A 17376-nucleotide genomic window follows, 5' to 3' on the forward strand; every position below is an offset into this window, starting at 1 on the left:
TCAGTCCTCCTTGCGCTGAACTTGTTCTCCTGTTGGCTCACCGTGTCTTCTCTTTCTCCCACATCCTATGAGCATCAGAAGTGGAGGATGTGGTCAGTCCCTCTGTGCTTTCTGGACGGTTTTGGTCCTACCGTCTGGATCCCCTTTGCCTTTGAAGTTGCAGGTCTCCAGGTGAACCCCACTTCCCCTGGCTCATCTCAGACATTGTCCTGCCTCCCCCTTCTAGGCAAGACTGCGGCTCCTGCCTCCTTGGCTTCCTCGTCCCACCCAGGCCCCGCCTTGTTCCTGGAGGACTTTAAAATCCACCGGCCTGGCCTCTCTGCTCCTTCACCTCTCAGGGGTCTTCACCCCGTTCCACTGCAGCTGCTAGCCCCGTGGCCACCCCCTGGACCTCACCGTCCCCGGGAACTGGCCTCAGCCTCCTGCCCCTTGGGCGCTCAGTCGGTCACTTCCAGGACCACTGTCCTCGGGCTCTTCCTAAAGCTCTGGCTGCTCCTCCCTCTCCTTGGGGGCCCCCTGTTCTCTCCCGGGCTGTCCCTCTGGCCCTCATTCTAGGCCCCCTTCTCTCAGTCTGTACTATCCTGCGATCTCGGCGACACCCGTGACTTCAGTTACTGCCCACCAGCTGCTGATGCCCAGTGCTCCCTCTCGCCTTCCAGACCGGTGCCATCCAGCTCCAACTAGATGCCCTGTACATACTGCACATTCGTCTCTCTTCCTCTCAGCAAATCCATCTTCCCAACTACAGAAGCTAAGACCCCAGAGCCACCCTGGACACCCCCGCTTTTATTATTCTCACAGCCAAACAATCTTTGAGGCTTATTTTTCCATGTTCTAAAATCCTCTGAGATCTGGGCGCTTCGTTCCACCCCATAATCTTGGTAAGATTAAAGCAAAACTGACGCTGGGTGGAGGTAGAAACCTGGGAAGGAAAGATGGAGGAAAGGACTGGGATGCCAGTGGTCTCTCCAGACGTTGTGAGAGTCAGTGAGGAGCTAAAACCAGCAACATTGGTCGTGGGGGGGCGCGGGGGTCAGTCTGATCCTCAGCTGTCAGCAAGGAGTTGCTAGGTGGTCTGTGCAGTTAATCAAGGAAGGAAGGAGAAGCGCATTTCAGGTTAAGAAGAACTAAACAGAAGCAGCTGCTCGCCTCTGGACACCAGGTCTGGAGGTGAGAGCCAAAGGCCCTCTGCTTTTATGCAGGGATTCTTCAGACATGTTTTGTAAATTAAACATAATAAGAGTTCCAAACTTACTGAAGAAAACTTTTAAAAAGAAATTAGGTTCCCCTCATATATTTCTTGCCCATCTTGCATGGCCCCTTCCAGGCTCCTGGGGATGCTAGCGTGCCTGCAGCATCTTAAGAGGGAGGGGGCAGGCGCTCCAGGCTCCCACGTCCCGAGACCCCTCTCCGTGGCCTTTATCAGGCTTGTGTGTGTGTGTGTATGTGTGAGAGTTACAGAGCACGGACTGCTCAGCACATTTTCAGGATACCAGGGCGTGTGGCCCCTCCCACCACCTGCCACTGTCCCTCCTCAGGCCGCAGCTGGGTGAGTGGCTGGGGTCTGGCTAGACACGTCTGGGGGCTGTGGGGCAGGCCTGGCACGGTGGGCAGGGGCAGGGAGGCTCTGCTTGAGCAGGAAGGGCCATCTGTAAGCGCCCTCAGCCCTGCAGGAAGGGGCAATAGAGCTGTAGTCAAGTGGAGGGGCAAGGCTGGGCCCGATGGTGGAACCTGGAGAGGGGACTGTGCTTAAAAAACCAGGGTGGGTCAGCAGTGGGTCTCCTGGACATAGGATCCAAGGCAGAGATGGCTGTCCTCCCCTAGTCTTTGACAGATGACTGGCCCCAGTCCCTGGCAGCAACAGGACCAAGTGGAAGCAGGAGGGGGCCTAGCCAAGTGGGCAGCCCCTCCCAGAGCAGCAGTGGTGAACGGCAGGGACAGGGAGGCCCGCGAGGTCCAGCTGGTCCAGGGAGGGGCCGGGATGCTGATGAGTGTGTGTATCAGAAAAAAACAAAACAGACGGTCGGCCGAGGAGATGGGAGCCTTGTCCCTTGAGGGCAGCAGCAGCTTGCAGAGGGGCCAGGGTAGTGGGCAGAGGGCAGTCAGGGCCACAGGCTGGCTAATGGGATGGCCCAGTTCATAGATCCATGTGAGGTATGTTTGGGGTCTTCCACACGGCAAGAGCCGGGAGTTCTGTGTCTGCACAAAATAGTAATGTTTGTGTCTTATTAAACTGATCCCGGCTGTTGCTTAAGCTTGAATGCTGAGAAAATTCCTCAGGAGCTTGAGAGTCCCTTGATAAAAATTAATTTCAAACACTTGATAGATGTGTTCAGGTGGCTGGATGCTGCGGCCCCTCCTGATTGGCCAGCGACCAAACATGGAAGGACTCGGTCATTAGGAAGATCAGCCTCAACTCTGGCTGCACACTGTAATCACGTGGAGGGGTCAGGGGACAGCCTAGGCATCAGGACTTTTTTTTTAAGCTTCAATGCACAGCCAAAGCAGAGAGCCACTGAATTGGAGGATTCAGATGCCCATCAGAGAAATGCTGCTCATCTGTGTATGATCATCCTTGAACAGAGGTGACATGCACATGCTGGGATATGACCCAGCAGGGTAGAGAGATGTTGGCTCTTTCCAGATGAACCTAGACTTTTGGAAGGTGATTACAATGTCCACCTAGCTGCTTCCTAGAAGCACCCTTGCTACGGCCATTAGACTTGCTGGGTTGAGTTGGAATGCGGCTGGCCTGCTAAGTTAGCCTGTGATGAAGATAAGTGAAAGCTAAGCTCATGAATCAGACTGCATGTGTATCGTGAAAAAATCCTGGGTCCCTCGTGGCTCAGTCCAAGCCTCGTTTTGCAGTCAAAAACACCTGTACATTAGCCAAGTATAAAAGAGAAACAAATTCCCATAGTTACTTGCATCCTTGAAAGACCATTAAAGTGGTTCAGTTCTTAACTCACAGCACCACTTCTGAAGTCCCTCTTCCCTTTCGCCTTTAGTGCCTGCCTTCCCCACCCCCACCTTCCCCTTTCCCTTCCTCCCAGGGGGGTTCTCCTCTTCCACCTTCCATTGCCTTGTGCTGCCCTTCCCTTTCCAATGAAAGGCCCTTTCTTGGCCTGGGCCTGGTCTCTACCTCTGTCCCTCCCTCTCCATGCTCCCTACCCACCCACTCAAAATATGGGAGCACAGGGGTTGGCACAAGACATCTCCTTTAGCTGGGGGTGGGGGCAGGGGGTGGGAAGACACCCTGCCTCAGAGCCTCTGTGTGCTGCCTGCCCTTCCGTTAAACCTGGGTCTTTAGAAAAGTCTGTCTTTTCAGTGAGCTGGTACTTCCCAGCTGTGTTGCTGGGATTTAAGGCTACGAGGGGGAATCCAGTTTACAGCTGGCTGGGTTCAGTGGAAGGCATTCCAGAGAGACCAGCCCCACGCAGTAGCCATACTTTCTTGAAGCCCCCTAAGGTGAGAGGAATCTATGAGGGCTGAGTGATCCAGGCTTCCTTCCATTGACAAGCTCAGCAGGAAGGGGTGCCCTTTTATTCAGGGTGTCAGCAAGACAAAGGACATTTCTGTGACTATAAAAGAGAAAATGACCCCAAGACAATGGAAGGCCCTAAAAATAAGATTCTGATGGCCACATAAATGAGCCAGGTATAAAGATGGGAGCTGGCCCAAAGGTGTGCTCTCCAGGGAGCTCAAGTCCTGGAAGCGATTCTGAAGAGAATTCCATGGCTCTAAGGCCTGAAGAGACAGTCCTAGTAGGAAGGAGAGAGTTGGAGGCACTCAGCCACTGTGGGGCTTTAGTGGTTATGTTGGGAGCAAAAAGAAAGTGGGAGAAGAGAAATCCAGTGTTGCCTTGTCGGTGGGTAACAAAGAGGACTCAGCCTAAGGATGGCTCTTCAGCCACTGGCAAGAGGGAGCCAAGGCCCGGGGAAAGGGCATAGCAGGGGGAGTCCAGCCCTTTCCACCAGCCCGTGTGTGCGAGCAGGCACTGGAAGTCTGGAGATGAAAACAACTAGCTTTTCCAACTAGGGAAGAAGACAGAGCAACTTTAAGCAAGACACCTGTTGAAGGCTCCTTGCAGGGAGCAAAGGGGGCTGGGACATTGGGACAGAGACTCAGAGCTAGACATGCAAAGCAGCCTTGGTTGCGTGGGTGAATCAAGGATACAATACGCAAGGCATCTGACAAAGTCTTTTATTAGGCCTTATGTGCAGGACTCCCAGGCTTCTCTAAGGAAAACTAGCTCTAGATGGATTCATAGTGAATGTCTGTTTCTATCAGTGACTGGGAGGAAGTTGGTGGGCCTGGGGTAGGGTTATGAAATGCACATAAGGTAAAAATAGCCACTCCTAGGAAAATCTAGCACATTTCACCATGGTTGGTAACGACGCCACTCTTGGCTACAGTTTTGTTAGAACAAATGTTTCACCTGGAGAGTCAAAGGGCCTAAGAGAATTTGCTAATGATCTCCCAGGCCAGGGATATTAGCCAGAAGCCAGAGTTCACGGAGACCTCTGATAGCCCCAGGTGAGGCCCACGCTGGGCTCTGTCCCAGCAGGTCCCCAGCTGGCCCTGTGACATTAGTCATGTCCATTTTTCCTGGTCTCTGGCCAATGTCCGCAGGTGGCAGACACAGGAGGTTCTGAGCAGGCTCCCAAAGACTGAATGTCTGGGTTTGGCACATGATGAGCAGTTAACTGTATATTTATTAAAAGAGGCTCCGATTCCCTCTGTAGCCACAGTGCCTTGGAAGACCATCAGAGCCAGAGCCCTTCCCTAACCCCTGATGCCTCTCCAAGTGATTTTGCCTTGGTGCCAGAGAGAAGAGAGGCTCAGGTGCCCAGCCTGGTGGAGGCGTGGGCTGCGGGCTTCCCTCAGCAGCCAGCTCCTGGCTGCCGAGGGACAGAGCACCTCCAGGCTCTGAACCCGCCTCCTCCACTGCCCTCCCTGCCAGGCTCTACATCCACCCAGGTGTGGTGACAATCCTCCCCCTCTGTGTAGGACGCTGGGGCCTTGGCAGGCTTTGGGAACAAGAAGACCCTTCCAGAGAAGCATCTGGGGTTTGAGATGCGGCTCCTTCCTCCTTTTCCAAGTTGATGATGTTTCTTCTGACTTTGCTCAGAGAGGCAAAGCCCACCATAGCATCCGTCCCTCCCCTGAGCCTCCTCACCCAGCACTGCTCACCCCCACACTCTCACTCACATATTCTCACACTTTCACATACACTTATGTCACCACAGGTTCACAAATTCATACCTCCTACATAGCCAGCTGCACACACACACACACACACACACACCTTTGCATTCAGTCCTGCACTTGAGTTTTCATGCACACCCACTTGCCTGCATGACCTTCCTTCTCTCACCCCTACTCGCTAACGCTGTATACTTGAACACACACCTTCCCTTTCTCAATGACATGCCCTCCCTCATGTGCATGCAGATGCCCAGCCATTCCAGCTTGCTCCGTCCCCGCACACACCACATTCATGCACACACAACCACAGACACCGGCTCACAGGCACGTGCTCGCATTGCCAATACACTCCCTCTCGCCCTCTGGACCCCTGACCTGTCGGTTTTTCTGTGTTGCAGTCTTCCCAAGAGCTGGATGACAGCAGCAGCGAGTCCAGTGACCTCCAGCTGGAGGGCCCCAGACCCCTCAGGGTCCTGGACAACAGCCTCGCCGACCCCCAAGCAGAAGACAGGCCCCTGGTTTTCTTTGACCTCAAGATTGACAGTGAAAGTGGGTTCTTCAATAGCTACCCCCACCCCTTTCTAGCTTAGTCTCTGAGTCCCCAGAATAAGTGCATGCAGAGCCATCTGCAAGGCCCGGGAGAGCCCTGAGCTCTGACCAGTGACTGTAGCCAGAGAGTGGACAGAGCCCTGCATCCCCCTGGGACTCCCAGGTGTACAACTTGCTTGATTGAATAAGAACTTCTGCCTTGGCCAGTCCTGAAAGCACGAGGCAAGCACGTCCTCGAGTTGGCCTCTGACCAGCAACTGCTCTTAGAGAGGCCCGAGAACACGCTTGTAAACAGAAAAGCACAATGTGGCAGGTCGCTGCTATGACACCAGCAATCCAAGTAAGGCCCTAGGCCGCGACTACACTTGGTTCTGAGCACACGGCCTGCGCCACAGGTGGCCGTACAGGGAGGCCAGCAGAACCAAGGTCACACGGAGAGAGGACCCTCTGCTCCCAGAGGCCCCTCTGCTCCCCGCGGTGCTTGCCCTGGCCCTGCCATGCCCTTCTCTGAGCCGGAAGGCCTGGGAGCAGCACGGAGCTCACCCGGCCAGCCAGAAGCAGCAGGTGTTCCCACAGGACGTGGAGTCTCTTGCGGACCTCACAGGAGGCTGTGGGGCACACCTGCGTGGAGTAGAAGAGGCAGGTGTGCTGTCCGTCCCAGGATTCTGACTGACTGGGAGCCTTAGCCAGTGCCTGATGGATCTCGAGGCCAGGGGCAGGGAGTGCAGGGCTTGGTGGACACAGCAAGGGGTCTCAAGTATGGGCTGGTGAGCTTGATAGAAGACAGGAGGGCCTGGATCCAAAGGGTTTGGTGAACTCTGGGGCAGGGGAAGCTGGACTCCCAGCAGACGAGCAAGGGGTGTTTGGAGGGGAGCCCAACCTCCCCTTCTGACCCTGTCCCCATCAGCGCCAGGATCAGAGCAGTGTTGGAGACCGATGTTTGGTTCCTGCCAGTAGGTCCTAAGGTGGGGTCTCTAGGTGGTGGGTAGGCAGCTCTAGAGGTCCCCTGCCCCTGCGCTGGCCTCCTGGGCCCCTGGGACCTCACCCTGCCCTTCTCTCCTTCCCAGCCCAGAAGATTAGCCAGCTGGCCGCTGTGAACCAGGAAAGCGAGTTCGGTGCACTCACACAGCCACAGGCCCTCTTCGGCTCCTGCTCCAAGGCTGAGGCTGTCTCACTGGAGGCGGGGCTGCAGCACTTCCTTGGCTTCCTGAGCTCCATGCACCGCCCCGTTTTGGTCTGCTATAAGCTCTGGGGGCCCGGTCTCCCCAACTTCTTCCAGGCCCTGGCAGACATGAACAGGCTCTGGGAGTTCCAGGAGGCCATCTCGGGCTTCCTGGCTGCTCTGCCTCTCATCCGGGACTGCGTGCCCAGGGCCAGCAGCTTCAAACTCAAGAGTCTGGCCAAGACCTACCTGGCGAGAAACATGAGTGACCGCAGCGCCCTGGCTGCTGTGCTGGCCATGCGCGACCTGTGCCGCCTTCTGGAAGTCTCCCCGGGCCCCAGGCTGGGGCAGCACGTCTACTCCTTCAGCAGCCTGCACTGCTTTGCATCCCTACAGCCCCTGGTACAGGCCGCCATCCTGCCCCGGGCCTTGGCCCGCCTCCTGGCCCTCCACAACGTGAGCTTCATGGAGCTGCTGACCGCACACCGCCGTGACCCGCAGCAGGGCTTGAAGAAGTACAGCCGCTACCTGAGCCTGCTGACCACCTCCTCGCCCCTTGCCTGGCCTGCTTCCAACCTGCAGGCCCTGAGCACCTACTTCGTAGGCCTGTTGGAGGGGCCAGCCTTGGCACAGGCAGAAGACATCTCTACCCCTCTCGCTGGTCACAGCTTGTCAGAAGCGGCCTCTCAGCAGAGCTGAGAGGAGGCACTGGCTGCCTGGTAATCTCATGGGGCAGAAAGGGATGGGATCTCTGAGCCAAGCCCCACCCTGGTCCCAGGACTCAGTTGTCATTTGCTCTAGAATCAGGTCTCCTCTGGGACCAAGTTCCCCTTCTCTAAAATTCCCACAGAGAAATTTCCGAGCCCAAGCAGCTACCCCTGGAGGGCCACCAGCGCTGCATGTAGACCCCGGGGGCACCAGTGGGCTAGTTCTCCAGACTTCCGACTCCTCCCTTCCAGGAGCCCCAACTGGGGAGGTTTGGGGTGAAGAAGCCATGGCCTCTAGGCTCTCAGCAGCCCCCTTCTTGCCCTTGCCACCTGATGACCACTTCCAGGGGTGTCCTTGCTGCCCCTCCCTGACCCGCAGCCACTGCCGCAGAGCACCTGCTGACGCTCCCAGGGACACTGCCTGCAGTGTTGCTGTGCCCCACCAGTACCCAAAGTGCCTTTCAGACCAAACTGGCCCACACACAGAGTCTGGGTTCTCCCAGTGCCTGCATGTCTGAAGGCCAGCTTCCTGTTTGCTTTCCCTTCAGGGCATTTTCATCCCCAAAGGGCCTCATAGCTGCAGAGACAGGGGCTGCTGCTTCATGGCCAACCCTGCTTCCAAAGTCTGACCCTTCTAAGCTTGCTTGCTTGCTTCCTTCTGGCCACACGAGCCCCTGCCCTTAGTGGGACTTTGATCTTTGGTCCTCAGGCCACCAAACACTCTCAGCTTGGCCCGTCGCTCTGTCTGTGCTGCCCCTCAGCCCCATGGAGGAAGCCCCCAACCCAGCTGCTCACCACATAGTCCAGCAGCCCACAGCATTGGCAGCCCCTGGGAGCCTCTACTCCAGACCTCAGAATCCAAATCTTTGGGGTGGGACCCAGCAAGCTTTTCTAGCAGATTCTCCAGATAATTCAGAGGTCTGTTAGTTTCAGAACCGTTGCTCTGACAGACTGCTCCTCAAAGGAAAGACAGTGTGGAGCGGGAGAGAAATTGCTGGCCCTGACCAGACTGTGCATATCAAGTGTGATGCGGGGAAGGGCTCCTCCTGAGTGTCCCCGCCTATAAAGCAGGCTGCTTGGCTCCGATGGTCTCAGAGCTCCCATGCAGCTCAGCCATTCTGAGCTTCAGGAATGGGCAGCAGGCCACTGGGATAGTGGACAAGATGCTTTTTATTCTTGAACCCTAGCTCCCGGCCCTAAGCCAAGGCCACCAGCCTTAAGGTCACAGCAGCGATCACCAGAACATAAGCAGGTCAGGGCCATCCCCCTGACTAGCAGAGCGCTGTCCTCTGCCCCACCGTCCCTCTTTGGCTCCTCACCAGTAGGGTGCAGCCCAGGTTTCCAGCCTCTCTGGCCTCAGCTCTCACGGGGGTAAAGTCCATGTGCCCACACCTCAGTGCCATCCAGTGGGTTCCCTGAAGATCCACTAAGGAGTTACATGAACTTGCCACCCTGGTGCGAGTGCTGCCTCTAGCAGTGAACCCCGGTGTGCTTCTAGTAGGGTTCTGATTTGAAGCAGGCACTGGCTCTGAAGCTCCTGTGTGAACGGGCTGACGGGTGGAGGGAAGGCGGGGCTGTGATGACCATCTGGCAGCTGGAGGCCAGCGATTGGCCCAGATCTTCTCCCCTCAGCCTCACCCTGGACCGAGCAGCACCCACTGACCTCCAGCGCCAAGTCCAGCCCCACAATGCTTGCTATCTTCAGAAGTAGCTGATCACGGGTTTTATAATTAAGGGCTGTTCTGCCCTCTCTGCACTTTCATGGCCTTAATAAATATGTGAATCTTCAAAGCCTGATGTACCAAACTCTGCCTGGCCCACCCCTGGAGCCACTGAGCAGCTTCTTGGCTGGTGAAGAGGGGGCACTGGGCCTGGGAGAGCTGTTTGCTGTGGGGACCTTTCAGGACTTAGCAGATCTGACAGTCCCTTGTTTCCCCATGCTGAGGGCTTCACAGATGTGAACACCCTAATCCAACACCCAGAGTGGGCCTGCCAGGGACCATCTCCCAAACGGAGAGCCACGCTAGGGACAAAAGTACCAGCTGCAAGAATCGCCTGCTAGAGGGAGTCGGGAGCCATAGACCAGGGTCTGTAGGGGTTTACCTCGCCCCCTGCTGGGCAATGTTGTACCTCTGTCCCCGAGTCACAGGGGGTTAAGCCCCTACCGAGGGAAGTGGGGGAGGCCCAAGACCTTAGCAACGTGTAATTCATGTGCTGCTGTCTTGGATGCCACAGGTGGAGTTCTCGTCGGTACCTGCAAATATTCCCATGGCACAGGCAGTGCAGGAATTAGCCCTCCTCTGGCCTGGGTGCACAGACCACTGGTGTCATTTGATCAGTGTAACTGCTTTAACCCCACCTCCTGTCCCAGATGCCCAAATTCCAGTCCTGGAATTTTAGTCTCTAAGAGCAAGTACATAAATATGTCACCTTCTATTCATCCTTGAATTTTATCTCTGGCCCAGCAAGCTCAGTGAGCTCGCTGCATCAGAAGTTAGGACCCTGAGTTCAGCCCTCACTTAACCTCTGACACAGCGGGTCGCATTTGTGGATGCCCAGGCACTGACTCTCTAAACTGGGAAAATGTGGGTCATTTTCCCTCACAGTATCTTGTGTGTACCAATTAGAAAATGTCTGTGGAAAAAGCCTTTCAATATACAAAGAACATCGCAAATGTAAGATCTTATTTTATAGACAACCAAGATGACAGCATTATTGTTTTATAAGTGCTATAGAAACACAGATATTGGACCTTAGCAAAAAAGCACATGGGCTTGTCTTCAGGGGAATAAAGAACAAGATCAAGATCTGGGACAAAGCAGGCTGCTGTGGGTGTTCTGGGGCCTACAGGAGCTGGGAAGGCGAATGGGGGAGTCCACCTGGGAGAGGCTGAGCAGCAAGGGGCTCTGTGTCCCCCACACACCCAGATGGGAGATGGCCACGCAGACCAGGAGCAGAGAACAGCCTTCCTGCAAAAGCTCAGCTCAGTTCTGGCCGCCTCCTCACACCCCCAGGGAGGTCACTTAAGCATCGGCTTTAACCCCAGCCTGCTCTTCTCCCTGCACCGCACCCAGCTGCCCCCTGGTGCCTGCCCTGCTGTGCTTCCCCATGGCACCTCCCCTCATCCAGCCCCACATCCATCTCTACTCCTACACCTTGGCTCACTCTGACCATGAGTCCCAACCCTGACAATTCCCCACATCTCAGTATTTACCCTCCACCCTCCACCCCACAGCAGGCCCAGCCCCTGCTCTGCTCCTATCTCCTCCTCTGACCTCAGCCTTAACACCACCCCCGCCACCCCAGGGGCTTAGAGACCTTTCTCACATTTCTTCACTTCTCACAATTAAGGGAACTCCACAGCTGGCGACACCAAATGTCAAGCCAGAGAGGGTGGTGCATTACAGACCTGCCCAGAGGGAAGTGCAGCTCAGCTAGAGCCGCTCCCAGACTTGGCCAGCAGAGGGCGCTGCAGCCCCGCTGGGCCTGGTGGAGAGCCTGTGGCTCCACTGAGGGCGGAATGATGATCCTGAAGGGCTTAGGCTAAGGTAGGCCAGGCTTTTCCAAAGCGCCACGCATGCTCCCGGCGGTATGCGAGGTTTCTTTACATAGCTGGTGCATGGAGAAACACTTTTTAAATGTTAACTTTTGTGTTTATTTAAACATCTATTAGAAAAAATTATAGCCAGCATATCAAAAAAGTGAGTTCTGGAATAGAGTTAGAGACACTAAAGTGAGATTCCTTAAAGGTCTAATTTAAGGACAAACCACGGGCTCAGAAGAAACACAGGGATCCAAAATGTGTGACTGTGGAAGTGAGTGATTTTTTTGGGGAAATACCATTGGGAGCAGGGTGAGAGTTGCAGATGAGGGGGAGAGCTAAGCTTAGGGCCCAGGTTAAATTGAGGTGAGGATGAGGTAGGTCAGGATTTAGGGTGAGGCCTAAGGTTACAATTTGAAGTTAGGTCAAATTTAGGGTCACCTTTGGTGGTTAAGGTCAGGAATGGAGTTAAGAATTTAATTAGAAATGGAGTTAGAGACACTCTTTAGGTTACAGGTATTTGTCACTTTAGCAACTGAAAAGTCCATGAATCCGGATAGACAGGCAGGAGGTTTTGAGGAGGAACGCTCACAGGGCACCCCAAGGGCAGTTGGCCTCCCCCCAGAGCATCCTCTTCTAGAAGCACCCTGCAGGGATTCCGCCTAAGCTGGCTGAACCCCAGGGAGCACAGTGATGCACCGAGTCCAGGAGTGAGAGCTTCCAGGACAACCAGGTGAACCTCCCAGCGGACACCACTGAAAGGTGACTTCGCTGGACGCTATTTTCTCACCTAGTGCGACTGACCTTATGTCCTCTTCCTGACGTCCCTGTGGGATTAGATCCTCCTCCTCATTCCACACAAGAACGGGTAGGTCAGGGAAATTATCATATGAAGAAAGTGTGATTACAACCAAAAACAAAATTATACCCTGGGCACAACAGTCACCCTTAGAATGAAAGATGTATTTTTAACTAAGTATTGACGAGACAAGAAGCATGCATAAGACCCAAACAGTCCAACATTATTTAAGCCATATAAACATACAAAATGCTGGTGTAGCAAGGTGATGTGACAAAGTAAAATGATGAATATATCCAGTAGTTGGATGCCAGAGAACCGGCTTATTATTTCTGAGAAACTGTAACATACATTTTAATTTTACTCCTGTTATGTTACTATGGAAAAAGTAAAGGTTTTGTTCTCTGTTAGGTATAAGGAAGAAAGAAAGTAGAACAGAAGGGAGGGAGGGGACGGAGGACCAGTGTGTCCATCGGTAGGAATGTAAATTGATGCGTCCTTTTTGCAGGGCAATGTTGCAATATCTATCAGCACTTTTAACACAACATGCCCTTTGGCTCAGAAATTCCTTTTCTGGGAATTTATACAACAGATATATTCTTACAGCTCCGTAAAAGATAATTAAGGTGGCTACAAAGACATTTAATGCAGCATAGTTTACAGAGCAAACACAGCTACCAAAAATTTCACCAACAGAAAATTAGTCAAACTATAGTGTATTCTAAATGCTCTGCAGAATGAGGTAGCTGGTCTCAAACAGAAAGGTGGCTGCGCTGTTAGCAAGTGAAAAAACAAGCTGGGGTATAGCCGACAGCACACCTCTATCTGTATAAATATAAAAAGCGATAAAAGGACAAGCGCATCTTCAGAAAATGTCTGGAAGGATCCACTGGCATCTGCTAACAGAGGGTACTGAGGAGAGAGACCAGGGATGGGGGTTGCAGGGAGGGGCTGGGGAAGGCTGTTTGGAAAACATTTACTTTTTTGAATATATTATGTTTACTCTGAAAAAAAGAACTGGGGGTTTGGGGGTGGTAAGGCAGGAAGGTTAAGTACCTAGATCAAGGTCATTAAACTTGTATTCGACAGACTTGGGATTCGCGCCTTGGGATTTGCCCCGCCAGGAGCCTGCATGCAGACTGGAGCCCCCTGTGGCCCACCTGCTGTATGCATTGCTGGGCTGCAGGGGGAGCTAGTTTTCTGCTCTCTTCCTCTCATGCCCTCCTGGTCTGTTGGTCTCACAAGATGTGAAATTCAGGCTCCAGAAAGCTCGCACCCCAACCTTCTAGTCCCAGCTCTTGAATTTGTTCTAATTCTAATTCTTTCTTTTAAAGCAGGACTTCACAAACCTTTTTGTTTTCCACTTTTTTCCCTGGAAAAAAGCCATAAGGAGGCTTTTTAGACTTTTTTCCCTGGTCATGTTTCCTCCCAATAAAATTTTAATACAATAGACACACTGTAGATTCCTTAGGATGTTCTACATACAAGATCATGTCATCTGCAAATAGACATAATTTTACTTCTTGCTTACACAGACGTATTGGGTATCTGCTTATGTACTGTGGTCCTTTGGAGAGTCAAAAACCACTGGAAAATCTAAGATTGTTAGTGGCCCCCACTGAACCAATTTTCATCCTGTGTTGTGTAGTATTGACCCTACTGAGAATACATTATTTAGGGTAAGGTGCCAACCCCAGTTACAATGCAAGTGAGAAGCGTCAGGTGGCTCAGTTCACAGGTGGGGATGAGGTGGGAATGGGCTGCAGGGAGATAGATGGGAACGTGGGCAGAGGTGTCTAAGGACACGCTTTCCTGGAGTGGCCTTGGTCCTGGACTGATCCTGGGGCCTGAGCCTGGGGCCGGAGCGTGCTATCATTTATTTTGGGGTTTAAATCCAATTGTCAGATCCAGACCATCTGGATTTGAATAAAATTGATGCCTTGGGTGATTACTGAGAGAAGGGTCTAGAATTTCAACTGAGTCCCCTCTTCAGAAAACAAAACAAAAAGTTTGGAAGTCTCCACCCTTCCTTACAAAATGCACTTGATGACAAGTGAAGGGAAAATTCTTCATTCTTGGCTCAAGGAACTTTCTTAAACTTAGCCCAGAGGAATTCTTTAAAGACCAACTGCCTGGACTACGCTAAAGTCAGTTTGTAAGTATAAAATCCCAAACTTGATAACCAAGCAGATTACAAAATCCAGTCGGCTAGTTGACCACAGAAATTTTCCACAAAGCTAGCCAGCCAAACAAGTGTGGTAGGAGATAATGTGAAATCCAGTGCCTTTTGTCTAATTGTCTAAAACTGTGTTGTTTGACCAGACTGCATGCAGAGAGCTTGGGGATACAATGCGCCCAAAGGCTGACTCTCTCCTGAAGTTCTACGACCAGAAAACCCTGGCTGGCAGCAGGGAGGACCTCTGTACAGCATCAGACAAAAGGCAGAGGGTGTGCAAGGCGGGTCCCGCAGTGGTGCCCTTGCTTAGTTTACCTGGAAGTGGGAAAGGCTGCTGTGCGGTAGTCAGACCATGGGCTTTGGAAGAATCTGACTCATAATCCCAGCTATGCTGGGGACCCTGGACAGACTACTTAGACCCTGTGGTTCTCCTACACAAATTGGGGGCGATAATGTGTACTTCAAAAATTGTACATAAAGCACTACACTTTGGGAATTGGAAATGCTCAATAAAGAGTAACTACACATCCAGCGCCCTAGAGGGAGAAGGCATTGCGCCGCATCATGCGAAGCACTGTGGGCTTTTCCTTCCCTACCCCTCCCCTCTCCTCTTCTCCCTTCCCCCTCACTTCCCTCTCTTCTCTTCCTTTTAGCATCTGGGTTTAGGATCTGGGTGACTGTGTCCCCAGCTGTTTCTCCCAGTATCTCTGTCGTCATTTCTCCAAGCCTCCTTGACAGTCTCCTTGACCCCGACAGGGCCGCCCTGCCCGCTGCAGGGATTTCCAGCAGACCCCTCCTTCCTCAGCCCCTGCCTGGCTACCAGACAGCCATCTGCAGGAAGGTCACTTTCCCGTTGCCCTGGCAGAGACGTGGGTTGGATAGAGGAGGTCTTGGGAGAAGCAAATAAATACATCAGGTTCCCAGCTGGGTCTGGAGATAAGCGCTCAGGGAGAGGAGCTGAGGGCGTTCCCTGGCTTGGCTGTGAAAGCCTGTTTGAGGCACTTCAAAGAGGGTGTTGCAGAGAACCGCACCTGGGGGCTGCCCCTCCTGGGAGGGTGCCGCGCAGAGGGACACTTTCCCATTTTGGATTTGGTAGGGACAGGCCTAAAGAGTGAGGATGTGACAGATCCAAGCTACTGTCCCAGCTGAGGTAGGTGGGTGGGGAGGGACATGTAGCCCCGTGGCACACGAAGGGAAACTGGGGCCAAGAAGGGAGAGAAACTTTTCCAGGTTCACAGAAAGTCAGTGGAAAAGGAGGTACCACTCCCTAACCCTCAGTCTCCTGCTATGGACCTGCTTACACTGAATTGCACCTGATAGTCCCCAAGATGTGACCATTGGAATTGGCCTTCCCTGGGCACAGACTTGGAGCTACCCCTGCAATATGCCAAGACCCATCTTCTTCCAAATCTCTGCCCAACCAGATGCCTCTGTGGGGACTGGATGGGGGGCAGCACGCTGTTATTAGAGCTGTTCCAGTCAAGAGCACAGCCTCAGTCTCCCCCAAACATGGCACGACTGTGCTTCTGGTGTGTCCAGGAGCACTGCAGGGGGGGCCTGGGGGCCAACACAGGAGATTTGAAGTGGGGGCACCTGCCCCACCCAGAAACAGCAATCAAAGAGGCTACATCTGCCCCGAGAATGCCAAGGATCCCTTAACCAGCAAGGTAAGCAATGGCCACCAAGCTCAACCTGTCCTTGACCAGACTGTCCTGGGAGGACTTCTCAGAGAAGCTACACTGTGGGGGCATTTCTGATCCCTCCGGCTCTGTGGCCTGTCTTCTAGCCAATAAAGAGAAAGAGTAGGGATCGGGGACCTCCAGGCCCTGAGAGCTAATGATCCATGACTCTGGTCAGTTCCCAGTCTGTCCTTCCAAGGCAAACCTTTCCAGCATGGGCCCCAGGTGACCTGATGGAGCAATTGGAGCCTATCCTTGGATGCTAGCCTTCTAGAAGCCCCAAGGTTCACACCTAGGAGACCTGAGCATCCTAGGGGGTGCAGGAGTTTGTAAGATCTTCTAGGGCAGAGATGATGTCTGCCTGGTTCACAGATGCACCCACGCCAAGCACAGCACCTGGCAACATGGAGGAGACTCGGTTACTATTTGGGAATGAATGACACAGCAGACCTGCTTCTGTGGGCTCACTCCTCAAGTTCTGCATGCTTTGCTTCTGACAGCGCTTTGCTTCTGACAGCACGCACCTTTGACTTTCTTCCGAGGCCTGCCTTTGGGCTACTGGAGCAGATTCCCCACAGGCAGTGAGAGGTAAGGGCCTGGACGTTTCCATCCCGAGGGGCGGTCCCTAGCCAAGGTCTGACTGCCCTGAATCTATGGATGCTGAGCTTCCCTGCCTAAGGGTTGGCTCTGAGGTGTGACTTATGCCTAAAGCCCCTGGGACTGAGGCTGACTGAGACCTCCTGAAATCACACCCTGGCTTGGCCTCTTCCCCTCCTCTCCTGCTCACCTTTTCCCTTGCTGCTTTCTGCTGAGACATTTCCTCAGTCAACCACTTCCTCATGAATCCTTGTCTCATCTCTGCTTCTGGGAAACCATTTCCAAAAACAAATGGAGAGCCTGTTGACAGCGAGAAACTGAGATGCCCCTGAATCCTTCTAAGTGAAGGGCCTTCATGAAGTGTGTTGTAGTGGGAGGCCTCCCCCTGCCCACAGAGCAATGAGCAGCAGTGTGGGGAAGGGAGTCAGCTCCCTGGCCAGTGTGTGCTCATGACCTCAAGGGATGAGGTGGTGATGGTGGGAAAACAAAGAAACTGCCTGGGGACATGAAGAGAAGGGCAAGCAGTGGTCCTCAGACTTTCCAAAGACATCCTCCTGCAGGAAGCCCAGGCAGAGGCCCAACTCAACCTGCAAACTGGCTTCTCCTGAAGCCACAGCACCCAAGAACGAGGGTGTCAGAAAACAGCAACACCGGAAGGGTCTCAGAGCACACCTAGTCCATTCCTTTACTGTCACAAGGGTGGAGGTCTAGAAGGAGAAAGAGCAAGGAGCCGCCTGAGATCACACAGCTGCTTGTGAAGCAGGCAGCTTTTTGCTGTCTCTGCATTCTCCACAGTTCTGGGTAGAATCCTCCCTCCTATGTTTCACCTCGACGATCGAGTGTCTCTCTCCTCTGCCAGGTGGCAGGGCGATGTGTTCAGGATGTGAAGTCATGCAGGAACATCTGTAACTTCATAAACATCTCCTGTTCGTTTCATAAATATCCAACTGAAGACTGA

General features: G+C 53.4%; 1 protein-coding gene across 6 annotated transcripts in view; it reads left to right on the plus strand.

The window, feature by feature from the left end:
* PML (PML nuclear body scaffold) overlaps window positions 1-10447 on the plus strand; it is a 45141-nt gene extending 34694 nt beyond the window's left edge. The window contains exons 7-8 of one of the 6 annotated variants that reach the window (XM_073212169.1): window positions 5607-5757; window positions 6825-10444. In XM_073212169.1, the coding sequence (XP_073068270.1) occupies window positions 5607-5757; window positions 6825-7618 (945 nt within the window). In that variant the 3' untranslated portion in view covers window positions 7619-10444. Of the gene's footprint in view, window positions 1-5606; window positions 5758-6824 lie in introns of all 6 variants that reach the window. The other 5 variants (XM_073212168.1, XM_073212167.1, XM_073212166.1 and 2 more) reach the window with 5 other exon arrangements.
* Window positions 10448-17376: the final 6929 nt, after the last annotated feature.

Source organism: Manis javanica, chromosome 8 (assembly GCF_040802235.1).
Source record: "Manis javanica isolate MJ-LG chromosome 8, MJ_LKY, whole genome shotgun sequence".
NCBI classification, from domain to species: Eukaryota; Metazoa; Chordata; class Mammalia; order Pholidota; family Manidae; genus Manis; species Manis javanica.